We start from the raw sequence: 27,743 nt of genomic DNA, 5'->3' as shown, positions 1-27,743 counted from the left end.
TTTCTTTGTCCAAATTGCTCAATTTTTATTTTATTTCCAACACCCTCTTTACCCATCTCCTCTGCTTTTGTGATTTTTTTTCCCACCCCACACGCATCTCGCAGTCAAATTACAATTCTTTTCTTTGAACTTCCATTAGCACCTCCCAATGAATTGCTCTCCAGCACTGCGCATCACACTTCCTGTTCTCGTTTCACTTCTGCAGCTACCCTGAAGGAAAAAACTAAACTGGTGCACGGAGAAGAATCCTGCAATATGGGGATGCAGTGCAAATGTTTTCTTTTCCCCCTCCTCCTTTCTGTCTTTACATTAATACATTAACAAAACAAACACATTCACGCACAAATAAAAAGGAGCAGATGGAAAAGGCTGAGAGTTTTGTTTTAATCCCTTAATAAACATATTTAAGTTTGGCTCTAAGCTGTTTTAAGTTTTTATTTTATATTTAACCAGCTCTGTCCCATTGAGATCAACGTTCTGTTTCACAAGGGGGACCTGACCAAGAATTGCAGCAATAAAGAGTTTCGACAATTAACATATAAACATGTAGAATTGAGCGATATTAAAATGATCAGATAGAAAGTTTGCACTCCGACAACCTGGACTTCTTATTCAGGGTTCTATCTGACTTCAGGAACGACTAAACTCAACAGACTTCATTATTTCCATAAAAATAAACATCGTAAAACTATAGATTCTTCAACAAAAAGCCAATTTACTGCAGAAGAAGATAGATACCACGAAATCTTCTCACCTAAAGTAAGGAAGCAATTCCTTTAAGATTTACTTTCAAAGTCAATTTGTGTCAGGGATTAGATGTTTGCTATGATATAAGCTTTGTACATTGCTAAGCATAAAGCGAGACATGGTGAGATATTGTTGGATTAGGACAAACTATCCCAACAACACGTCGCCACACAAAGACTGGCAGTAACAGAACAGGCATCTCTCTAAAGTACATATTCACAATGCCTGTTCTGATGGACTTTCAAAAAGGTTTAAAAGGCCAAAACAAAATGGGTTTCAAACTAAACGCCCCACACATTCACGTATTCGGGCTGCTTCACACGGCGGACTTTCAAGACTGCGATCAATACAGACGTTCCCCCGGCAGGGCCGCTGGTTAAAGCTATATGAATAGGGGGCTGCGTTTTGGCACTTTAAATGTTAGTCTACAAAGTGCTGTGAAGGTCAGAAAACACTTAATTTATTTTAACCCTCTGAAATATAAAACATATATTGACAAACAGTGCTCTACACTGCCTGAGCCTTACTTTTCTTGTCAACCAATCATCTTGGAATGGACTGGCTGGGTCAGCCATAATAGATCAATGCATTTTCATTTTCGCCCAGCGGCGCTCGGTAAATTGCACATATTTTGAAGATGAAAAAGTCCGTCGGGAAGCAAGTAAAAAGTAAAAAGAGCTGGCTTGCCTTGACGTCCACGTGGGCCATGAGGACGGCGAAATTGGTGAGATGGGTACAGGAGCATGTGGTGTGGGTCCTGTTGGTGCCGAGCAGGCGGCAGTCCTGCGTGGACCAGAAACCGGTCATGGCTCTCTTGGAGTAGCTCCAGAAGGAGCAGTTGGGGTTGAAGTTCTCCTCCGATTGCTGTGAGAGGAAAAACATATTGGAATTAACACAGAATGTCCGAATCACGTCCAAAACATCCCCCCCCACAGCTCCGTCTCCATTCTAAAAGTGGATACCAGTTGTTAATACTGTCATACAGCATCAAGCAGCCCCATGCCTGTGTTTCATTGTCTCTTTTTGACCTTTCTCTTTAACTTCCGCCGCGTAAAAGTGGACTGCCCCACTGTTTAATGGCCGCCGCCGCCGTCTGTGCCGCGGCGACGGCCCTAACGACGAGCACGCCTCCCCGCTATCTCCGCCTGCCGTTTAATAGAAGTCACCCACGACCACCGAGGCTGAGTCACACACGAGCGCAACAAAACAACGGCTGATAAATAGCTACATCAACCGCCCTTTTTTCCCCGTCTCGAGCCCAATTTCTTTCGCAGCTTTTCGGGGGGAAACAAAAAGGAGAGCACAATCGCTTCCCTTTGTGACTCACAGCTTCCAAGGTTAAACGTGTCTGCTGTCCGCGAGGAGCTGTGGTTTTTATTCCATTGTTTCACATCTCGCTGTAGGGTGATTAGTCTAATAAGGTTTATCCTCTCTGAATGTAAATTTGCCGCTGACTGAGTTTACCCTTCACACATCCAACGCACGCGTGTAAAATATGCCACGGCAAGGAGATAGGATGACCCTCCGTCCCATTAATGGATTTAATTGGTCCCATTAAGTGGTACGGCAAGGAGGCAAAAACAATAACTAGAGGACACATCGTCGTCCCGGAAGGCCGGTGATCCAAAACTTAAGCCCCAAAAATCAGGAACACCCCTTTGGTGGTTAAGGTCAAAGTTGAAGTCGACTTAACATAAATCCTGATACCTTTTAATCTGTCTTTAAGCATAAAATATAGACTAAGTCATCTATTGAATCCTTTCACCTCGGGCTACAATTATCACAACAATTTGATTTTGATTCTTAAAGCCGAATATAAACCAAGCTGTATTAATACCACAATAGTGCACAGCAAATAAAAGGTGTTATTTCTCCCCACAGAAAGGAAGAAGGAAATGTTCTCGCCTCCAGACGAATCGGAGCATTCTTCTCACAACACCTTCCGACTGGTTTAGCGGTTTACCAGAGAATAGGGAGCTCTCGAGTCGATGCACCGGAGCAAGCGCTGTGTGCTAAAGGCCAATATCGCATCCAATGGAGTTTAATTAACCGCGCACGTTTGTAATCATTATTACTTTATGATTAATTGTACAGCCCTTGGTGTACACAGACTGCACTCTATATGTAAATGTCTGTATGCTGATGTCACTTTCAGGGGATGAAATGACGATTCGAGTGGACGCTAGCGGAAGAAGCTTCAGTGCTGAAAAGACACTTTTTTTTTTCCAAAAGGGCAGTGTTTTATTGAAACGACTTGATCCGAGCAAGAAAAGGGTATGAAAGCTCCGGTGGCCCGACATTAGACCAACACTTAAATGACTGAATCTACAGTCCAAATTACAAATTACACTTAAGGCAGGTGAGTCACAGCACATAACGGCGCTGACATCGCCCCCTGACATTTTCCCACCATTTAATTCTGACATTCATAAGCTATCGTCCTTTTTACGCTCTCTCCATCCCCCTGTCGTATTTCTTCCCGCCGTTGTTGTTCCCTTCCGGGTTTCCTCCTACATGAGACCCGCCGCTATTCTCTTACGGTCCCCGATCGTCGCTGAGGGCTCCGTTGGAGACAAAAGGGATATTTCGAGGGCAGCAGAGTGTGGCAAAGATAATGGAGTCAAGAGGGAGAAGCCGCAACTCCCCGCGATGACTAAGCAGCCTCCAGTGAGGCTCAATATGACATGATATTTGTTCGAGAGCTCAAGCTGCTATTTGTTCAAACTAATAAAACAACGGTGATGCATCCTAAGCATCACCTTATACTTCACAATGTTTCATACCTCCCTCCACTTCATAGCGACTTCATTTTCTGGGTTTGAGATGGGATTTCCACATTAAGTTGTTTGGAAACATTGTGTGGAAAGGAGGGAAACAAATAGAAACAAAAAGCAAATTACCTGGAGATGTCTGATGGTAAAAATGACGGGGTCAGACAGGTAGACTTTGTTGGAGTCCTTGTTGATGGCGGCCGTGATCACCGGCGAGTTGACGATGACGGAGTAATTGGTCGCCATGGCTTCGCTGCCCAGCTTCATGCTGGCGTTCTCCGTCGAGAGGTAGACCCCGATGTGTTTGTACAGGACGAACGCTATCCGGATCTCACCTGCAACAAGACGGTAGTGGAGACCTGAGCAAAGGATCTATAAGACCATATATACCACCAATAAGCTAGCTATATGGCTTATTAAGCTTTGTGGACACAAGAATCAGAAACTATGGGGGAAAAAAGAGCGAAAATAGCTCCAAGAGGAAAGGAGAAAAATGGAAATATTTCCAACATCATCATCATCAACGGTTATTTTAATTCAGCTTTCAAAAAATGTGGTTACCACTCGTGTATTGCCGCTTGACAAAGGCGAGCATTTTTCTTGTTAATAATGCCTTCCACGCGTTCCTCTCTTTCCCCCCCCCCCGCTGCCTCAATATTCGGCACCGATATGAGAAAAAGTTCCCCCCCTGCTGCGGCGGAGATCACTCACTCGGATGAAAAGAAAACAATTTGGGTGCTGCAGCACTGGATGACAGGGGGAAACATCCGCCACCCTGCTATAATGATCAGCCCGGCCGCGGCTGGACGTGGGCTTCGTCATCCAGCTGAGAGGCTCTCGGCGCAGCTTGATTCTCACTTGCATGGGCTGATAATAAAGTCTACTTGCGGTATTGCTCCTGCAAATAGTTATGTATTGTATCTTACTGTGTTTAGAGGCGGTGATTGAATGCACCGGTTCTACAGCCGGGTCCTGTTTGAAGGCTTAGAACGACCTCAGTGCTTTATATGGAGCCCCACACAAGATTTGGGAGGCAAATTGAAAGTTATTCACATCCATGTGTAGGAAAATTCAGAGAAAAGCACTGCAGCCCCGAAGCAATGTCACAACTTTTTAAATTACAGGAGGATATACAGATTAGTACGGTATTTCTGTTATAGCTATGTCAAAGAAACACAGTCCACAAACTGCATGATTATACTTCACGGCAACAACAGGGGGCCGATAAAAAGCAGATTGAAAAGGTAACTCACCGTTTCTCCCGTGCTGCTTCAGCGTGTTGGCCGACAGGTGGATGGAGTTGCCATGCCCTCCGGTTTGTGGAAACTTCAGATCGGGCAAGTTCCCCTCCGTGCTCATCCTCGCCACCTCCAGCTCTGCACAAATCCAAGCAGGGGCAGCCGTTAGTGATCGATACTTTAGATTTTTTTTGTTTTTTTACGATACACAATAGACATAAAAAGCGCTACGGACTATAAATCGCACAGTGCACAATATTGCAGCTGAGACTTTAAGGGTATTATCGCACATTATGGGCAATATGGTTGCACATACACTGATCGTCAACCATTCTCTTTAGTTTGTGGATGCTTGCAAGTCATAAAGAAAAGGTTTCCATTTTTCCTCCAGCATCACATGAACAAGACATCACCATTTTACATTACAGTCAACAGAAGCTCATGCTGGTACTTGAAGCAGGATCACAACAAAGGTGTGAAACTAACCCAACAATAAAACCATTCATAGACGTGATCACGCCTTGGACCTGACCTCCATGTGGCTTATTTGTTATCACTGCGATGAGGTAAAGATCTAACAACTACAGCAGAGAGCCATCTCCAATGAGCAGTAAATGCAACACGTCCTTTCTTGATTCATGCAGCTTTGAAGACATGCCTCCCTCTCAGCTCTTTGTGTTGCAGAAGAGGTTTCGCTATAGGCCTCTTATCTACAGCACCGTCAAGTGTTTAGGTGTTTGTTTCCTTGTAAGGTTGTCTTTGGCCTTTGAATAAAAACAAATTAAAAACATATCTTCATTTCAAGGAATGTTTTTTTCTCTCAAGAGGAGCGGCGAGAGCAAGAGATACAAGGAGATAAAGACCAGCTCGGGAAGATGAGCTCGCTTCTGCGGAAGCTCAACAGCTGTTGTGTCTGAAGCCAGTTCCTAATTTATGGTTCAAAGACTCCGGCGTCATCCAGCAGAGGGAAATGAGCCGCTGATAGGAGCTGAAATAAAAAAAACCTTATTCCATCAGAGCTACTAGGGTGTGATGCACTTCAGTTTAATAAAGCAGTCCAGAGTCGAACAGAAGCTGCACACATGTCAAATTAAAAACAATAATAAAGGCAATAGGAGGAAATTAAACTAATATTGTATCAGTCTTTGCAGGCAAACATTGTGCAAAACTGATTCATGTTGAAATGCGATGCAAAAAAAAAGACTTTTAAAACGTTTTTTTAAATTGTTGACGCAGTAAATATGCAGCTGGTTAGCTTGCAAAGAGGGAAAAACTACAATATGGCTCAGTCAAAAATATAATATCCACCTATCAGCACCAACAAAACTCCACTTAAATCCCTAACTGTAAAACATATTGGGATATTCCAGTGGATTATCTTTAGGAACTGTATAACCTTCTGACTGAAATGTATTGGAGTGTGTTTTTCCCCCACAAAGGTGATGTCATGACAGTGCAAACATTTCACGGTCACCGACGCTGCTCTCGCTTCTGCGATGCCACTCCTGCATTCTGGCCCAACTCCCACCGGCTGTCACTTCAGTATCGTAGTATCCGAAAGACAACTCCATCAAGTGTGAGGAAGAGAAAACTTCCTTCAGCCGCTGATCTCGTGTCCGTGGACGACGACACCTCTGTCTTTGAAGAAGGTCAGTGCCCACGGAAAACTACAAAGAGTCCACATTTAATCCTGCCTTTGTGTCCGCCCTCGTACCGAGGCTTCCCATACTTTCTCTTAAAAATAACCCTTTGTGTTAACATTCTCTTGTGCTTTGGCGGAGGCCAGGGGGTTTTTGGTGATACATTCCTATTCAACTTAGCTAAGACAATACCCCAGATAGCGCACCATTCCCTGGATTCCAAGCCTGCCTTTGGAATAAAGAAAGCATTTTTCTTCCCCCTCTCCAACTCTCTTTTCCCCCCGCGCGGTTGTGTAAAAGAGCTTACGACGGGGCTTTAGGGAATTCCTTTGATGCCGTAGTCGCCGTCGGACCCAAAGGCTACACCTTCAAAGCCCGTCTAAATAACACGCTAATCGGCAGAAATCTGCTCATAAGATTAGCGTGCCCGAGAGTGAAGCGCACGCTCCCGCGCAGACAAAGCCTCCGACGAGCACATGTAAACACAAACACAGACACAATGGCTGAGGAAACATCCTCCTTCTTTGAAAGTGAAGAGAGAGAGAAATCTCATTATGAGCTTGAACCTAAAATTGGAGCGCTGTTGGAAGATTCACTTTGAGCTACGGCGCACCTGCGTACGCGAAACCCTTCACTTTGGGCGTAATTCATCGTGAGAGATCGATAATTAGCTGCTGAGGTGATTACTGATGTTTTAAATGGAGCCCCCCCCCCCCTCCCTCCCGTCCTCATTTAACTACCCTGCATGGTGTGAGGGATTGTGGGAGCCAACTGGCTGGGAAAAGAAATAAGCCGAGCAAACAGAGAGATAAGGCCTAGTAAACATGTCACCAGCACATAATTAACCAGACTGCCACTACGCGTTATAAAATCTCACTCCAGTTGAGCAGGCGTCGTCTCATTCCCCTCTACAAACGAGCCCAGAATCTCCTTAATACCCCCATGAATTGTGTGCCAGATACAATAAAATCATTTCATTAATTCTCCTTACGCCCGCTTCCTTTTAAGTCGCTAGACCTATATTTTTAGGTTGCCATGGCAGCAGGAACTTCTTCTCCCCTCTTCTGAGGAGGAGAGGGGGCGATACAACATTATATTATTTTATTTCTTAACTCCCCTCGTCCCCACTCGCCACCGTCTGCAAAAAAAAAAAAGGTTATTTCATTCAATTTCATTTTGTAAATGTATAAATGGATTTCCATATAAACTGCCGATTCCATAAATTTTGCTTTTCAGCAAGTGATGAAAAAAAAGCAACAGATGGGACAATATTGATGACAGTTCTCTGTGCTCACTTGGTAGTGTGGACTGAATAATGAGATCCCTGATCTGTAAAACAAGTGGCTAATTCCAGCTAATAATTTACATGAATACATGTACAAACATTTGAGATAATTGTCAATTTACAGCCGTAAGACGTAAGCCGCCCTGCTAAATGTAACCTCCCGCGAGGGGAGGGAGAACTAATCCGGTGACCTTCACTACTTGTTCCGCTGCCAATATGAGAGGACCCCGGATCAATAGCAGTACGGTGAACTTGGTAACCTTCGCCACAAGAACCAGGATGTAATGCTTCAACATGAGGAAGACCAAACCAAACACCCTGCTCTTTAAACCTTAAAGCTTCCAATTTTCTAAATATCATAATTGACAATGCTGAGCCAATAATCTGTTTCTCAGCAGCTTGAGGAGAAATTCATTTAATTCTGTCCAAGATGGTTCACTCGTGCAGACAAAGCCAAATAAAAGGGTAATTTGCTTGCTGGCATAGAGTTTGAATTTATTTATGAACTAAAAGAAATCCAGATATCTTAAGTCCCCCTTTTCCACCAAATGACTTACAGAATTTGATCCATTCTGTCCAACAGTATTTTAGAAGTATAGAAGAGCCGTTCCATGAGATGATGTCATGCTATGTGTGTGTGTGCAAGGAGCCGGAGGAAGTCTTTAACGCATGCTTTCAACTGGCTTCGCCAACAGCTTGAAAAACCTTTTTGCCGTAATTGCCCAGTTAAGAACATCCACAGGAATCAATGGGAACGCCACTTTGGAACACGGTTCCAGCTTTTCATAATGCATGGGAAACAATTCCATGCACGTTACTGGTCTATGCCTTAAAAATGAGTCTGGAGGGGGAAACCAGCAAATCTTTCTGCACACGTGTTTTCCAGCAAATGACAACTCACGGATGTTGTCGGTGTTCTCCTGCACGATGTCCGTCTTCAGCAGGTTATCGGCCAGGACGAAGGCTCCTTGCTCCACGGTGTCCAGCAGCGTGGTGGCGGCCCTCAGCTGCTCGCCGGTGCTCAGCTCCCTCCACGCCGCCTGGGCCTGCGGCTGCAGTAAGTTGTTGACCGTCTCCACCATGGCCTGAGGGGGGGGCAAATCATCGATTTAGTGCAAAGAAGCTAAGCCGGCCTGGGACTGCTGTTCCTTAGACATGGTGATTTGGTAAACGGCGTGAGTGAGGGGAGATAAATGGCGGTTCAGGGCTGGGAAACAAATCACACAAGCATGTGGGGATCGTGCAAAGGAAGAGGCATGGAGTGCTTTTTTTCAACTTTTTCTACTGTGCCGTTTCATAACTCCAAATCCTTTACAAGATGTGGACTGTAACTAGCACCTGTAATGACATTAGATATGTCGTTAAATTGCTTTTGTTGCTGCGTCCTACAAGAAAAATTAATCATGTAAATGAATCAGAACCAGCGCTTACAAGACCAGGGGCCAGTTTTTACAAGACCTGAGGCTACAGCCTTTAATTGCCGTGATTAATGTCCTTCCATGCAGACAATCCCAACACACAAAAGCAGCGCTGAGGCATGGATGGTCATGGTATGTGCTGGTAGCGACTGTTCAGCCCGACAAACCACCTGCATATAAACAGCATCACGCAGCGGTTATGCCTTCTTTCATCTCCTCACGACGATGATGAAGCAAAGGAAGCGAGGAAGAAACGGGAACATTCTCCAGACACGATGAAAAATTAAGAGCCATTAAAGATTTAAAAATGCCAATGGCATGATATATGAATGGAATGCTAATTGGTCAAGCAAATTCATTTATTGGCAGCGCCGCTACAGTGAAGAGCAGTAGGAGTTCTTTCCAAGCCATTACAGCACAGAATTAATAGACACTTTGATATAGACTGTCTATGAAGCCCATGTCTACAATGCATCATAAACATATATATTATAATCTGATTATAAAGCACCTTCTAACTTCATAATAAAATGCATAATTCATAACTTGATTTTGCAAGGATGATACTGCATTTATAAAGTACTATATTTACTTATAATCAAAGTGATTATAATACATTATGAATATATTTTAATGTATGATTTATACTACATTATCAGGCCAGTGTTATTTATTGTTATGACACTATTAAGTATAATTTCAGTGTTAAAAACTGATTTTTTAATGCATTATAGACTATCATAGAGGGAATGTCCTACAGCGATGCTGATAGTTACATTCAGAGGAAATCTTATATTTAAAAAAAAAAAAAAAAAATGTTTTGACTTTTGATTCTCCATTTGCACTTCTTCAAAAGCCGGTTAAGTTGTGACATCCTGAAGGTAGAAGCTATGATGTGCGCTCAAAACAGGGGGGTTGTCACGCCAACAGAGAGCGCCTCTGAACTTCGCTCAGATCCCCCCTTTTTGATCAACGGATTATGAAAGGGAATAAGAGTTTTAGTATGACTGGAAAACAGCATGCGGATAAAGCCAAAGGCGATAAGAGAAATCATGTGCTCGAGTGTATCAAATGAATTCTTGATCAAGAGATAGAAAGAAAGAAAAAAAGAAAACCTTACTTTTTAACCGGCTAGTCGCTAGGCAGAAGTGCGACGCCGGCGTATTACCGCATCATGTCACACTCTTGTGTTTGTTTCACATCACTGTGATAGCGAGAGGAGACGGAGGGCTGATTGTATTCAACTCACTGGCACTGGATGAGAATTTCAAACAGCACCAGCTGGCTTTTCCTCATTCAAAACATACCCCGCTCACATTAAGCAGCCCACACACACACACACACAACCGCACACACACACACACACTGTGAGAGACTGACGCAAGAGTGAACACACACCTCTGCACCTGCTAGTACACAAACACAGAAGACAAACTCCCAGGCACACACACACACACACACACACACACACACACACACACACACACACACACACACACACACACACACACACACACACACACACACACACACACACACACACACCTTTCCTGTAATTATTCATTATCTGCAGCCAATCTCCATCATACCTTTTGACATTCAGCTAGAAGCAGAGGTTGATTCGCTCTCAATTAAGGAGCTCTTTTTCTTCAGGCACTGACATCTTTTTTCCCCCTCCCCTCTGCCTTTGTTTGAACACTGCAAGGTTTTTTTTTTAGCACTTCTTTAAACACTGAAATAATGGTTTCAGGAGAGGGATTGATGGACTTGCAGATGAGGACGTCTACTCCCCCCCCCCCCCATGCAGAGGAGATGCAAAGAAAAGAACAAGGTGGATTAACAGCATCACCCAGAAGATGGAGGGACGGGTCAGATAGATGACGAGGAGGAAATATATGATGGATAATTGATAAACAAGAGCAGGGTATACAGTATGTATCAAACATTCATATTGTAAATGTCAATGTTCTTTCAGCGTGTATATCCAACAAAAGCAATAAAGCTGAATACCAAATCACCGCAACGCATTCATTACGGTTATTAATATGCGTACAGCATGCTGAATCCCCCTCCTTCAAACCGGAGGATTAAATCATGACTTACAGTACTCACTCAGAGGCAATCACCTAAAGTTGAGCATGCAGACATGATGCTACTGATACTCTGCACATCTAACTGACCCATTTCTGTGCTTTTTTCCTGCAAAACGGTCAATTTAGACACATAAAATAACTTCACATCAGTTATTACTTTGTGTCCCTGATGTTCCCCCAAAAAAGCGATATTTTGGGAAATCCTCTTATTTGCTTTATTGCAGATAGTTAGGGGGGAAGCCTGGTTGAAAACCACCAATTCTCCCAAAACGAGAAAGAGCATCATCTGTTAATTAAAATCATGTTTTGAAGGTTCTTTTATTTTAAAAGCCAATACTTTTTACATTCCGGTGTTATTTTTAAATCCTCACCATGGCTCTAAAGCCAAGCACCTGCATATTTACACCAACATAAAGCCATCTGTAGATTTTTTGGCTCTCAAATATGAATATACAGCCAGCTGCCGGTGAGCTTGTGCACCCAAGCGTCACATCACTGCCATCGATGCAGGTGAAGAGTGGAGATGGTGGCTCGCTGCTACTTTACTGCCATTAGGACACCGCCACTCCGTCTGTCACAGTTCTCCTGCAGGAAGCTCCCCTACATCACATCCCGCAACGACATTCCGATTCCTGGTAAACGTGAGGAAATACTGAACGTGAACCGGAAGTTCACCGCCGGAATGTTCCACTTGGAACAGGGGCGATGACTGGCCGTGAAAAGCTGCAGTGCACAGGCCGTTTGTACGGATGCAGACGAGAGGAAGGGAGCGGCGGCGGACATTAGCGTGCGCCTGGCGGGCGTCCAAGTCGAGGCGGTGGTGTGTGTGTGCTTCTATCTGTGTGCTGATTGATGAAATGAACCCGGGGTCTGGGAAATTGATTCTGGCTGAGGCTGATCTCCCGTCTCTTCCCTTCCTGGCGAGCTCGCTGCATGGAGTCCCCCCTCCTCCTCCTCCCTCCATCACCCGTTGGTTCCTCTTACTTGTTTTCTCTCACTGACGTTGAAGGCTGATCTCAATACGGGGGCGGTCCGTCCTCTATCCGACGACATGTCTCTTGGCACAGGTAAAGCATCATTCCTGTATTTCCTTTGCCTGTTTCATTTGACCAGCTAGTCAAATCCACTGTCTTCTGTGAACATCTTCCTGTTTTAATATTTCATGAGACCTTCTCTCTCTTGTAAGTGGGAGGTTGTGTCTCTATATGTGAGTGACTGAGGTGCTTTGTCTACCTCTACTATTGTACGAGTCCCAAACAGCTTTATTTATTTATCGATGGCAGAGTTTCGCTGGTTTCAATTCTCCTTCAATACAAGGTAAATTATCTTCCTGTTTAGAGTGAAATAACTTCAGGGTCCAAAATGCAAGATACCAATTATTTACCAATTCTTTCCAGTTGCTACTATTTATGTATTATCTTGTTCAATGTAAAGATAACTTCACATTTCCGACACATATTCCACCTGAACATTTTAGCTTCTAAACTGAAACATTGTTTCATCTCCCAAATGTTTTAATTTGGATGGATTTGCAACAAAGCTCCCCTTGTGTTGGCTTTTAATTTGAAACGTGCAGGAAGTGTTGAGTTTCATTACCGTAACTTATCAACGCTCAGAAAAAAAAAAGGCTCCGTCGAAGCAAAAGGGAACTAATTAATCGATGTGAACAGTTGGCTGTTTTTTAAACGAATGGGGCCATGTCCCTGTTGTCATGGAGATGGAAATAGTGCTGTGAAAATCAACAGGAAAAGTTAATTTACCATGAGAGGTAATGAGCGCAGGTAATTCCACCCTGGCTCAAAGCGTTTACCCGTTATGTGAGCTTCAGGAATATACAGTACGTATGAATATATATGTTAAATACAAACCAAACAATCTTCTGAAGATGATGTCAAATATGACATAAAGAAATCCTTCCTCTCTCTCCACTATGAGCAGAAACAGCTTGCAGATTATTCAGGCAGAACTCTGCAGGTCTCGCTTTATGAGGATGTGGTTATCTCCATCTTTTTAACAAATGGACTAGCAGGGAAATTGTATCATCTTATTGCATTGCTGAACGAGGAGCCTCCCTCCGTTTCGCCTGCTCTAAGGTCATCCAGCGCTGTGACACTCCCCCCCCCTAGTCATCTGTGCATGCAGAGGTGTCATTTTAATGGGCGGTCAGAGGTTAATATCCTCCCTGTATCCTTAAAATTCACACTCACTTAGCTCCTGCGAAAGAGCGAACGCATGACTCACTGGAAGTCCCGCGTGTTCAAAACGACGCAAATGCCAAAAGGAAGACGCGTTTCAAAGCGTGCTCGACTCCAGCGACAACGTGGAGGAGATAATCACGGTAATTGGCCCATAATGTCACTACCTATAAACAAGCCGCCGTTAGCAGAACCTAAAGGCGACGGAGGCTATGATTTCATCATGTTTGTTGAGAATCGAAGGGAACAACAGAGAAAGGTTCCTGCGGGGGGGAGAGGGAGTTGATCACGATGTGCTTTGTAGCTCAAGGCCAAATCCTGTTGGGTGGAATTTAATTAGCTATGACGCTTTCTTATGAACAATCAAGGAAGGAGTCGTGATCAATGATTGTTTCATCTGCACGGGATCAACAGCGGTGGAATTGCACACGCAACTGAAACGTAGCTGTTTGTATTGAAATCCCCTGATGACCCTAACGAGATGAGACCTCAGCACCGGGTGAATTCAACGCCATCACCTCTCCGTGTTTACCGTGTAAACAAGATGTAAGCCTACAGTCACGTTGGGAATCTTCATCTCACTTAGACGTCCTCCTCCACCACAAACACACCTGCACTCACACAATCGGCCCTTTTTCCCCCCCAAAGTGCTGTGGAAGTGTGCTGTTGGGGGGGCGGCGGAGGCAGGTGCGACTCTCATTTGCTTTGTATTCCTCTGCTAATCCCATTTATGTCAACCACCGGGGCCCGTTGGAGAAAACATTGCCCAATTTCCCTAATCAATGAAAGTCCCTCAAAGGCTGGCAGCGCGTGCAGTCGATGCCTGTGTTTACCTAAGGCCACAGATGTTGCTCCATTATTCCGGTTAGTCAAGTGAAAGGAGGAGGAGGAGGTGCGCATACGGCGATGTACAATACATCCAACTATGAACCACAAGATGCAGGCGCAGAAGCATACAGATGCTTGTAATTTCATATCGATTTGTAGGGCTTTTTCTTCGTAGCGTGGCTTTAGAAAACTGAAGTATTGGTCTGCCAGTCCACTTTAATCCAGACTTAAATATCACAGCAACTATTGGAGTGCCATGACATTTTAACAGACATTCATGGTAGAATGAAGCCCAATGATGATGTTTTTTTTCGTGTGAAATCGCACCTCAGGATTAACTGTAATAACTTTTAGTGCCAATTCCAGTGCATTGGATTTGCTGAATACTTATAAGTATTTTAGCACGTCCACACTCTTCCTCTTATTTATTTTGATTTCCCTGCCATTAGTTATAGTTTGTTTTTACTGCCATACATATTCCATTAAATGACCAATTTTTGGTTGGTGAGACTCAATACTTTGCAAATTCCTCGAGCACATTTTCCTACTGAAGGCGTACATATTTTAAAATGTTTTTTTTTTTTTAGAAGGGCCTAGTCATTTCTGTTGTAGTTGTCAGGAAAAATAGCCCACAGAAATAACTAGTGGAATTGATAGAAACTATTTTGCATGCTGCACTAAAGAGTATATGGCACTGAAGGAACCGAGGGAAACTTAAGTGCTCATGTTTGTTATAATGAAGTAATACATCAGCCAGTGTGCATATATATATAAAATATATACATATTGAGGACACCAGCAGTCTTATCCCATATCATCTCACACTCACGAACCCATCCGCACGCCACATGCACACACTCCGACACGCCTCAGAGGAAAACGCATGTTGCTTGAACACGGACGCTGCGGAGCATGCAACAACATCTGCCTCTAAACGCGCAGCTTTATTGGAGCCGTGTGTACGGCGGACAGGGATGTCAACTCGTCCCAGAAGTTCTCCCGTCAGGATGGAAAATGATTCCGATGACCGTTAAAATGTCACCCCGGGGGATAACAAAAATCACTCAGTAGCCCAGGAAATAGCTGTCGGAAGCGAGAGACACCCCCCCTCCCCTAAATTTAGGACACACATGCATTATGCATCAGGGGGAATCATAACATGTCATGACTTTGGCTGACTTCATACTTAGAAGTTGAGTTGCTGGTATAATGAGGTCACTTCTTTTGGCTCTTAAGCATTTCATGAAGCGTAGGGGTGTGTTCCATCCCTTAGAGTCTTATTTTGACTGATGCTATCCACTTATGTGGGTTATTTCACCGGGAAGCGGCGCTGATGTCATGGTTTAAGATCATTTTCTAAAAAAAAAAAAATGATTTAGAGAGAAACCCACAATGGATAGATTCCACTTAAATGTAGAAATTCTCAGCCTCATGCTCAGGCAAACAGTAAGCAGAATATCACATCAATACCAACATGCATGCAGGGGGCAAAGATGATTCATGCAATGGTGACACTGATGTGGGTTAAGTGTACTCGTTGCCACTTATCTCCATGTCAAACTCCAAACGATATGGTGAAAATGAAAATGCACAATTGGCACAATGAGGGAATGGATAGGAGGTGAGGGGGGGGGAACGTGGTCCAAATACCTGAACATAAAAACGGCAAGACCGCTCTCTTTTCTGCAGCTGCAACCCAAAGGAAATGCAAAAGTTAGCAGAAGGTCAACAACTCAGACAATACCACTTGAATACATTTCCTCCGCTCACTTCGAGAGCGGCGAGACAAGGATAACAAAAGCATTGTAGTCAATCACTTCCATTAACTGTGTGCAAAGTAGTTTACACAGTACATCAATGATGCACTTCCATAGGAAAACATCACGACTCGTGTGTTAATTAGCACTTAAAGGAGACACGCTGGTATCTCGGGGAAAACGCCCGACACTCTTCAATGGGATTTCAAGGTTACTTTATTTAACAAATGCATGTGAGAATTCAGGAAAGCCTTTTTATTTTTTGAACCTCTGCCCAGGATTGGACGAAAGTTAGCGCCGACAACAATTTAGCGTACCTGAGAAATGACAGGAAGCTCGGAGGATCACTATTAGCGCCGCTTGGAGAACGGAGAAGTTTAATTGAGTTCTGACACGAGCCAGGTAGCCAACAGAGCTACTCTGTGGCTTAACGGGCACCGGGTGAAATCCCATGCAGATTAGCTCCAAAGAGTACCATTCCCCCCCCATAAGGGAGCCTCTTGCTCTACATCACAGCCCACTCTCCTGGAAACGCTCCCGTCCACGCCGGTAGCCAGCTAGCCTTTGATCATGCAAACGCCACTGATCTCACAGTTTGCCAACTCAATCCTTTTTCATTGTCTACTGGCAGAGAGCATTGTGCTTCGCTATCAGAAAAAAAAAAGAAGAAAATCTTTAATTCGCTTAGCTCTTTGCAGATTGTGTCAAAATGATTGAACTGGGGAGGTAAACATCAGCCGCTGCCAGAGCGGAGGGGAAGAGGGGCTGTGAGCTCTCACTGGTGAAGGAAGTCGAAACTGAAACGCAAGAATGTGCATCGGATGATAGAGAATTGTAAATCATAAGAACGTCCATGAACTTCTAAATCGTCATGGCTTTAAAAGCGATTTTTCTTTCTTTGCGCCATTTTCTTCCTCTTTACAAGAGAAGCTAAAGACTTCGGCAGCAATCTCGACCGCAGCGGTAGCCTCTCTATCTTGAATGTGCTTTATGGGAAACCATTTTTTTTTCTCTTTCAAGAGCTATTATAAACTGTAGTTGCCCCTCAATGTGGATTTTCCCATCACGATCCCTTCCGAGGCCTTTTGGGCATCTTTACTGCCGCCCCTCTCCATTGGAGAAAACCGGCACTAAAATCTCAATGGGGACATCTGTGTCTGTTGCAGCAATGAAATAAAAAAATGTCCCAAAAAAGTGATCCGAGAACAGGTGTTCATGTTCCTCGACAAGCGATCCAGCAAATTAACGACTGACATTTTGAAATCACCACTGTTTGCTTTTTCTGGTGGCTGCTCGGCAGACGGTGGATGTTTTTGGAGCTCTGCTGTGCGTCGGGCAGTAAATGCATAAGATTCAGGTTCAGGAAAAATGAAAACTCTGAACTCTCACAGCTTAGATCCATCCTAATGATTACCTCGAGCCGGTCCCATTAATACAAATCAAGCGGTGTGAGGTCGGCGCTTTTGACGAGCATGACTTCAGGATAACATCTTTTAAACTACATCAAAGTGGAATGGATAGCGTAATGCATTCGCGTGAGATACACTGAAATTAAAGGTGGGCTTTAAGATTCGCTGGACCACAGGAAAATGGTGGATGTAATTGTATCTGACAGCAATACGCCCAACAGCAGATCATTAAAAGAATACCCACTGTTTAGGTTTGACTGGATTGAAGGTTTGTGGTAGGTAGGCCTCCATTATGAGACATTCAGAAAGGTTTTACAGTCAGATTGGCACTTTTGAGTAAAAAGCTGGAGAGTGGATGACCAAACCGGATGCAAACGTGAACAGAGGATAATAGGCTATTTCTTCTTTCCGTACCTTGTTGAGGCTCCGTGCAGCGCTATCTTTTCCGCCTGGCGTGAGGTTCCTCAGCTGCACGTCGAGGAGGTCCACCAGCTGAACCATGGCCTTCACTGTGAACGTGATGTCTCCTGCCTGGAGATTACGCTTCGTCTGCTCCGCCAACTCCCTGGCAATGACGGCAGCTGTCTCTCCAGCTTTTAGCTGTAAAAAAAAGAAAAAAGTCAAAAAGAAAAAAATCCAAACTAGCCCTTTAACGCTATTTTTCTACCGAGGTCTTTTGTTCAAGCTACGCAGCAGAAAACCACAGAAAAACATGACAAATTGCACCATACAAATGTGAACCCCCGGCAGTTTAGCCTATACATTTTCCCCAAACGACGCTATACAGCACGCAATTAATGTGGCGAGACGGTTCTCAGCTGGGTGTACACACTGGGGCCAATATTGTATCCGTTAGCAATTATGAAATCAACTATTAAGGGAATTCCCCCCCTGATCCTTACACTTTTCTCAAACTAATGGGAAGAGCTGCGGCGTGGGGCTCGTTGTGTGTACGTTGCACTCGGAGGCCACGGCCTCTGGGATATTCACACTTCAAGAGAAACATATCAATGATCAGCATTTTGTTTTTGATGTCGTAATACTTAAAGTGAGCAGTACTTCCAAGGCCAAGAAGCGCGTGTTTAACTTAGTTTGCACATTACGTAAAAAAGACAAATGAAAATACGGATTTTGGGGGATTTGGGGGAGGTTTACACTCCATCTTCATTACCTGAGATAACTTTCTGTTGTCTTAGCCGCATGCATCATGTAGCGTTGCTCCCAATAGAAGGGGAAATGCCCCACGCTACTTTTTCCACAGGAGAAACTTTCTGTTATCTAACTCGCGAGCTACGGAGGCATCTGTTTATTGGCTAATGAGGATCACCGCAAACCCTGAAAGGTTTGCTCGCAAACTTCATCTCGCTTTTTTAAAATTAGAATGTAGATTTCAACCACGCTCTCGCTACCTAATGGTGTGATCAGGTGCCCCTCGGTGTCAACCATTTCCTACTCTTAATTTGTCTCTACGTGCCAGACGAGTAAATAAATAGGCTCTAACAACTTAGGAAAGTAACAGCTAATTATTTTCAGTGCAATGCCATATTTTCAAATAATCCGCGAAATAGACTTGAAAGCAAATGAGACTCACGGTACCTAAACCTTACATATAGTCTGAACATTAAATAACTTAAATGAGCGGCCTTCTGGATGACATACAGAGCGCCCTATTGGTCTGATGTCGGCTTTCAAAGGTCAGTTCCCTTCAAGGTTTTACTAATAGTCGAGGTGCGGTGAGATCTCCCATCGACGCCGTCTATAACGCCCACGCTGATGTCCTGCGGCATCACCTGCCGTCATCGCCCGTGAGTTTATGCGTCAAGCCAATTATGTGTCTCAAATTGGACTTCACAGAGAGGTGTATGCAGGGGGAGAACGTGTCTTTGGAAGATGTTTTTCCTCATCTCCCTCCCTTCTCTTGTCTCTTAATGAGGGGAGCCGGGGATGCAGGGTAAATAGCTCCGTTTCTTTTTCTCGCTCTCTCTCTCTTTCAGCTCATCTGATGTCATTCTTGTCTTTTCATCCTCCGCATTCTCCCTCTCTAATTCCGCCGACGGAACCATCTGGTAATGAGCGGTGCCACATACAGGACAATGGCTCCGGATATAAAATAACGACGTGCCAGATGAGCGTTCCAGATCTCCAGACGCATAGATCTTCATTAAAAGGTTGTCCTGTCTTCACACCGCTGAAGTGTGACTTTAAACAAATAAATAAAGAACAGCTGTAAACACTTGTACTACTCCACTGTCACTTCCCTCTGTGGACTTTAAAAGGCAACATTCTGCATTTCAATCACACGGCTACCGTTGAATCCGCGCAATAACACGGCAAAAGAGCCTCTTTAGCAAATTCAGAAAGAGAGTGCTCTCGTTAATTTCTCCAAACAGCAGCCAGTAATGGAGCTTTACTGCGCCGCTGAAACGGCGCCTCGGCGTACCGAAATGCACCTGATCATTTTTCTCCCTTTCTATTTCGCTCCCCAACAGCCATTCTCCATCCAAATCTGCAAACCGCAGTTTGTTTAATGGGCCGAGCTTTGTGCCTTTGAGTAGATCATAAGTGTTATAACGGGCACGCCTCAGGGCCCTGTGAGTTTAAGGGGGGGAACATTGCCTGTAATTCATAACCTGGAACCCTGATCCCCACTCAGAGTAGCCTCCTCCTCCTCTTCCCATTTGATTCCACCGCACATTTAAACATGCAAAGCTTTATACGAGGCTTTGCATAATAACTCGCCTGTAGAGGAAGAGATACAAATCGTTAGTGCTTCCGAAGTACGGAATGCAAATAGCTACCGATTCGTGTCGGGGGACAGAAAGTGGCCTGGATTAGCCGTTAGCCACGGCCGACCATTAGATTACGGTGCAGTGGTACTGGTTTCCATTCAACCACCCACGCTAAACCCACACACACACGCGAGCATAACCCTTCTATTAAGTGAACCCTCCGGCTAATCCGCGACATTAACTCACTAGTTAGGAAGAGGCAAAGAACAAAAGAGAAGATACACACAAAGTGAAGCAATATATAGAGCGATGATTTGCATTGGGAGTTGTGGTAAATGCTACTCAGAACAGGCTGAAAGGGCACAGTTCTGTTCTAGTGAACAGATGTACACATTGAAATAACAGTTCAGGGCCAAACCCTTCAAGACATATTGTTATTGTTGTATTGTATGTAAGACGGTGTATTAGGGCCACTGTAGGTGGGAGAGAAGGGGCAATAGACCTTGTTAGGTCCTTTGGATGGCTGGATATGCCGATGTTATATTTATATTGGCAAATTTGCCACTTTACACCGGATGTTTGCCATTGCTATGACAACAAGTGAAAGCTACTGTTAGCATCTTAGCCCAACCACCTGATCAACAAACACCCACAAGATGATAATTTAGCCCATACAAATAAAACCAACAATAACCATCAACAGGCGTCGCCCTTAACGAGGCACACTGTGATGTGAAAAATAATAATAATAATAGAAATATAGATATAAAATAGAAAAATAAATGCTTACATTCATGGGAAGTTAGCTAGCATCAATGCCGGTTGTTAGCATCGTAATAAACTCTTTGCCACTTTCTTTCCAAACAAACCAAATGTATTATATCATGCCGCTTGGTACCTTCTGGCTGATGAGATTGACCCAAGGGGAGGTGCAGTTGCTGAAATCGGGTCCCTGTGGGTCCCAGTACCCCTCCGGACCAACGCACATGTATGAGGCCACGCCTAGGGAGAGAAGACACATGGTGGCTTAGTGCGATGAATAACATCACATTCATTATGTCATTAGATGCAACCATGCCAATAAAGACAGTAGGGATGGGACCATAGAAGATTCCATCACACTAGTGACTTGAAAAAACTGTCTAGGTCATAAAAATAGAATCTTTCACTTCAAAATGTTGTTCACTAAAACAATTTGTGAGAAAATACAAATATCTATTTCTTAAAAAAATAAATAAATAAAGAGATGGATTTTAGTAAATTAGTGGACTAATATTGTAGTTATTTTGGTGTATAATTATTGCATTATCCCATGCCTAAAAGAAAGAGAAGCAACAGGGACACGTGTACGGTAACATATCTTTGTGTTTCCAAGAGATCTCCTAGGAGACAATCAAGCTGGCCCACGTTTTCTCATCCTTCTTATTCTTTTTACCCCATTAGAGTGATGGACTACACAATGTGCTCAGTCTCGTCAACTAAAGCCCAATTCTTCGGCGTCTCGAGCACTTTTCTTATTTGCAAACCTTGTCGAAATGAAACGGCGACGTCCCAAAGAACCACAATTCTTAAGTGATTAAATTAATGGATGTAGCAAAATGTAATTGGATGGTTTTATCTTATAGTGACTGAAATGAAGTTGCTTCACTTGAGGCCAGCCGAGCTCGCCCAGACAGCGTCTCTGTTAAATCATTAAAAGTCAGACAGTGTCCGTGTGTGACAGTTCAACTCCGGCATGAGCAAAAAGTACACCAAATTAGGTGCCAATTAAGTTCGCCGCGGCTGAATTCATCAAGAAAGGTCAGCTGAGTTGGTCGGAGGAAACGGTCTCAGGTGACAGATATGTGGTTTGTGAGTATTTAGCGCAAATACACTCCAGATATCCAGCAAAATTAAAAATTTACAATCATATGCTCAGGCTCTCTTACTGTGTTGTATGTTTCCACCTTATTAATAATAATGTATAAATTAAAAACGCTTAATTAAGAGACAGTTTTTGTGGGTCATATTGCAATTATTTGCGATTATTTCGATGTTTTCAAAGACAAAATGTCTTTGACTTGCTCTTCCACGTCCCTCAAATAACTTGCATCTGTATTTTCACAGCTGACATCAGCTGACATCTAATTGCCCTTGCTTTTACTCCGATGGAGGGCGTGTTGGCGGGTGAGACGACCGGCATTAACAGATATAAATTTTGATTGACATATAATTCCCTTCTACCGGTCCACCTTGGACAGCCTTATGTGTGATGGTTTTATATGATACGGGACTCCTCCTATAGCGAGAGGCAGGAGAAATGGAGCGCGAGAGAGGGGAAGGGGTGAGAAAGAGAGAGATTGAGGGGAGTCGGACGGGTGCAGGGGGGAGACGGCGGATGACAGCGAGCGAAGTGAGGTGGATGGAAGGGGGAGCTCGAGGAACTTTCAAAGAGTGGCAGAGGAAGCTCACACAGTCGTGTTCTGCTCGGCGGTGTCGTCTGAAGAGCAATGGCTTTGAAGAATGCGCCGAGAGGAGGTGGGGTATGTGTGCCTCTTATCTTGCCATATGACGGCTGTTAGTGAGGTCTCGACGGGTGCTGGTGTTGCCCATTAATGAAGCCTGTGTGTGTGTGTGTGTGCTGATTGATGATATGAACAGACTTCTTTGGAGCTCGGAGCCAGATTTGAGGGCATCACATCACTCCCCAATCCAGGGGTGACTTGCTCTATAAAACATCATTATAGGGAAGTGTCGAATAATTCCTCAACAAAAGGCACATTTTTCACAATCTGGCATATCTGATTTGCATCAACTCTTCTGCTGGATGGAAAGCGAGCTGTACCCAGCATGCTCAGCGGTCAAAGTGGTCCCTGGCTGCGATCCGGCGATCTGATCCGAGGCCACTCCGGGCAACGCTTGTGATTCCACCAGCAGGTTTCAGAAGCGACTGTCTGCTGCGCTTCGCGAGGGCACATGGCCGATTGAGTTGACTTTTTTTTTTTTAGGAACAATTCAATCATTTGTTAAATGCCCCCCCGATGGGCAAATTCACCGGTGTTTGGCTGGCAGCAGGTGCTTACTTCCCACCGTGACAGCAAGCGATGAGCCAGAGCGAGCCCTGGCATAACAGTTAATACTCCTAATAAATAAGTACTGTAGATTTCAAGAGCTTGCCCTCGATCTTGCACTTTGTCGAGACCTCGGAATGCAACCGTCAACTGTGAAGTCGATTGACTGAAGAGTAGTCAGGAAAAGTACAGACGTACTATTCTAGTTAGACGTAGTAACAGCACTCAGTTGCTGCTTTTACGCCAAAATACTGACAGCAGAAACCCACAACATTACGCTTTCTGGGTTATCCGTCAGTTTACACGCTAATTTACCCTCACGATTCATCTCCCTATTTAAGAACGCAGGGAAAAAAGTCAATGCTCTCATTAAAATATAAACTGCTGCTTGATCAGCACTTATGCAGGTATACGCACTTTTCAGAGGTAAAGCTTTTTAGATCTAAAGCAGCCAACATCGATTTCATCTCGATGCACTCTTGACTTCGCCCTCTCAGTATTGATACAGAGACCGAGTCGGAGCAACATATAGAGAACACAATAGGGGGCAAAAAAAACAGAGATAAGACTTTAAAGACTCCCTTTGAATATTTGGTACCACAAAAATGAGCATTACCTATCGTTCCAGGTGGACAGGGCATCTTGGCCACCACGCCCTGCTTGGTCTTGGGCCAGGAGATGTCCATCATCACCAGGGGATTGCAGTATTCCACCCTGATGTTGGGAAGCTTGGAGGAAGGCGGCGCCCCGTCGCCGTCGGCGTCCGGGAGCAACCCCTCCACCGGCGTCTGGACGGAGGCGGCCGCCGTGGACGTGGTCCGCGGCCACTGGGCCATCGCCGTCGTCGTGGCGGGCGCCTTGGTCGTGCCGGCCCTGGCTGTCGTGGTCGTCACGGTAACGGTGGTCGGCCGAGCGGTGGTCCTCGTCGTCATGGTAGTCGTGTCCATGTACACCATGACGGAGGAGGAGGTTTCTGAGCGAGGGGAGAGAAAGGAAAACGAGAACAAAGTCAAGTGACAGATTCAAGGGAAAATATGGAGTCGGAAAGAACGAAAATTGAGAGTAAATGTCTTTCTCTTTTCCGTCACACTTCATTAGCGTCAGAGGGAACTTTGTTTTGGTGCCGGTAAAAGGAAGAGAGCGTATGCAGGAGGTCTATTCTTCCCTCCTTTCCATTTGTCAGTTTAAGAGGAGATGGTTCAAAGAGGATCAATTGGAACTGGCAGGTGTGACTTGCAATGGGCATGCATGGTGTCTAGTTTTGCCCCCCGCTGGCTGAGCTAACACACACACACACACACACACACACATCCGTGCAGTCTAAAATATGCCATTGAGGAGGGCATATCTCTTCTAGTCAGTAGCTGGGTGTTGGAACCACATGCTATTTCTGGGTCACACGGGACAAACTGAAATACCCATTTCCTGAATGCGAGGCCTTCCTGTGGTTACACACCAGGAGGTGCCTGCTAATGAAGCTGTTTACCTGAGTGTTTGTGGATGAGATATATCATCACACACACCCACACACTGTAGTCACTGGCAGTCCTTCTCCTTCAACTCCCCTTTATATACCCTCCCCTGTGTCACTGATTGGACAAAAGGGTTTATCTACACACTTTTTTATGAATCTGTGGACTTGCTTAAGCCACACAGGGTCAGAGGTCATATTTGTATACCTTATAAATATATCTTTGGAAAGTGGGAAGCAGTCAGGGTTTTTCTTTCTTTCTAAGAAACTATTTATTTAGGAGCATTTCTGTGTTACTCATTTGCATTATATTTTTGCAAGATTTTTCAATATGCAATGCTGACATTTTTATATGTCATGATCTTATTACCGGTTGAAAGAAGGCAGCTTGGTGTGGACAATAAATAAGTGAGGACATTCTCACAGACACATACACAATCTGGGCCTTTGCAAAAAAAAAAAAAAAAAAATGCAATTTTAGGATTTTTTTTTCCTATCCTGCTTAATGCAGAGATACAATCAAAATGACAGAAGTGACAAATGGTCCCAATCTTCGCATGAAAGGGGAGCAAAACAAAATTTAACGAGGGTTGATTTTCAGGGTGACAAGTGTAATGGACAACACGCGTCCTCGAGAGCTAAGATAACAGACATCGCTGCTGCAATCTGGTTCAGCCAGATTCAATATGCAACCGGGCGATTTCTCCGTATGGTGGAATGTGAAAGCAGTGGAATAAGATGGCATAAATTAGTGCCACTATTTGGGGAATCACAGAGGCGCCCGGAGGCTGTAATGACAAAAAAAACAGACCACTATCAGCAGTCAATGTGTTCGACGCTTAACAGCACCGAAAGATAGCCAAGGTTGATTAAATAAGTTGCCACGGCAGCAAGAGTTCCAGGCTGATTGAGTACTTGTTTTCTCTCGTTAATGAAGTACTTTTTTGTGATTTTAAGATCCGCGGGTATCTCGGGCACTCCTGTGGAGGCAGTCCATCACTAACGTGGAACTATAACAAGAATCTGAGAGGCTTCTTTTACTCCACACTCCCTGACAAAGCAGGTCATATCACTTGAAAATGTCTCACTGACGGAGAAATGATAATCTGCAAAGTATACGGCTGTAAATGTTAAGTGGGAAACTTGAAGAAATATGATAATATCATATAATATCGGATGCAAATTGTTGAATAGGCTAGCATTAAAGCAAAGTCGCATTCTCACACAACAACCAGCGTGAGCTGACAGTACCACCCATCGACGGGGCTTCAAAAATAAATAAATAAAAATCACATGAATGCTCAAATAGGTATTTAACATTTCCAGCAGCCACGGAGACATCACCATTTACATCCCCATAACCGCGATTAGACATCATCATCAATCTGCTCGGCGGCAGCCCAGCGGATCCTTTGGCTGCTGCGATGAAAATAAGGGGGTGAAATATCTTCAAGGACACCACCAGCGCATGTATTCGATTATTTATGAAAGAATTTATTTATGCGTCTGTATTTGGGAAGTGATGATAACGGCGTGGCTGTTACGCCAACTCTCGGTGGAGGGAAGTGGCATCAATTTAACGACGATTAGAATCAGCCGCTGGTGCTTAAACCGCATATAGCCAAAAGAGCCCATTAGAGAACCTCATGGAAATCTGATCATGGAAATTCACAGCTCATATTGAGGTCAGTAAAGTTCACCTTGCACAGACTCAGATAAGCTCGTGGCTGAAAAAGATATACAGACTGGTCTGTTAGGGTAAAGAGGATGATTGTGGCGATACAGGAACGTCAAACACAACCTGTTTTATTAAGGCGGTTTGTTTCTTCTGCACAAAACTGCAAACTGATGAAAGTCAGTAAATTGTACGGCGACATGTGATGCAATGAGTCTGATGAAACACAGTAATATCTTTTCATGTTTTGCTAACATAAACCATCACCACCTACTGGACAAACCAGACCAAGTAACAGTGCTTCATTATTATGATATGTCATGTTTTCAGAAAATTAATGTACACAAATGTCATGTCAAATCATACAAAGACAAATATCCAATGACAAGGGAATTATTCAGTTTAAGGATGCTTAAATAATCCTAATAAAAAAGAAATAGCACATCACTTGCTTTAATGCCGGGTAATATGACGGCACGAGGAATCCACCATCACAGCAAGAGGTTAATTCAAAGTCACAAGGAAGCATGTCTGGAATGTAATTCAGACGATCCCGTTGAGCCCAGTGTTGAATTATTTTTCAACGCGCCGCATGATAAATACTCCCACAAAGACACACACGAGAGAGAGAGACGGAGAGCCGCGGTGGAAAAAGGAAGAAAGTGTCCTTGAGAAAACTTGTATATCTTTTCCATGAGATGAGCAAGAAAAAAAGGGGAAAGCCAGCAGCCACAGTCTGCAGGCACCATCGCCTTGGAGACAACACAAGGACATTTTGTTTTGCCAGCTTCCTCCCATTCCTCCAAAGGGATGAAGAGAGGAAAAAAGCAGAAAAAAAAGCTCAAGAGCACCAACGAGGTGAACAAGACTTTGGTATGCTCTGAGGGACTCGTGAGTGACCTTAGAGCAGATTTGAATGTGTGGAGTAGAACTGGATGCTAGTTTCACAAAACAAGTAAACCACAAAGAAGACATGGAAATATGACTCAACCCTTCTCCTGCCCTCACCTAGTACTTAACTACCTATTCGCAGTGTTCTTTAATTGAAATTGTGTCCTAGGATGTGTAGGTATGAGGAGCATAATTCAATAAAATGGTCTCAAACCTCCAGATAATCTATCGTCTGCACATTTAAGATTCCAGCCATCCTCCAAGGTATCACAAAGTTGATTAATAATGAATAATACCAACAGCCAGCTATCAGATATTCATAACTCTTAAGCTAAGAGGCTTAAGGATGTTCCCGCACCTAAACAGGTGACCTTTTTTCCCCCATTCATAAAAAGACGAGAGAACTTCCAGCTTGCTCTCGCCGAAGCACCAACTCGACTCATCCATTACGCGCCACTTCTATTGCAGCAACCCCCCCCCCACCCTTCTCTAAACGCACAGAGTCTGTTTCCACCACACACCGAGCTTTGTGCTTCATTTCAAAGC

The 27,743-nt window shown here is 44.1% G+C and overlaps 1 protein-coding gene across 6 annotated transcripts in view; it reads right to left on the bottom strand.

Moving 5' to 3' along the window:
* LOC311008763 (adhesion G protein-coupled receptor L3) overlaps window positions 1-27,743 on the bottom strand; it is a 179,396-nt gene that overhangs the window by 34,575 nt on the left and 117,078 nt on the right. For all 6 annotated transcript variants that reach the window (XM_084002629.1, XM_084002625.1, XM_084002626.1 and 3 more), the window contains 8 exons: window positions 23,777-24,133; window positions 21,009-21,112; window positions 17,796-17,981; window positions 15,866-15,904; window positions 8,583-8,766; window positions 4,772-4,894; window positions 3,648-3,853; window positions 1,435-1,611 (listed from right to left, as the gene is read on the bottom strand). In XM_084002629.1, the coding sequence (XP_083858755.1) occupies window positions 1,435-1,611; window positions 3,648-3,853; window positions 4,772-4,894; window positions 8,583-8,766; window positions 15,866-15,904; window positions 17,796-17,981; window positions 21,009-21,112; window positions 23,777-24,133 (1,376 nt within the window). The remainder of the gene's footprint in view (window positions 1-1,434; window positions 1,612-3,647; window positions 3,854-4,771; window positions 4,895-8,582; window positions 8,767-15,865; window positions 15,905-17,795; window positions 17,982-21,008; window positions 21,113-23,776; window positions 24,134-27,743) is intronic.

Source organism: Eutrigla gurnardus, assembly GCF_963514095.1.
Source record: "Eutrigla gurnardus genome assembly, chromosome: 23".
NCBI classification, from domain to species: Eukaryota; Metazoa; Chordata; class Actinopteri; order Perciformes; family Triglidae; genus Eutrigla; species Eutrigla gurnardus.
The sequence above is the reverse complement of the archived record's forward strand: the minus strand, read 5'-3'. Positions and strand labels throughout refer to the sequence as shown.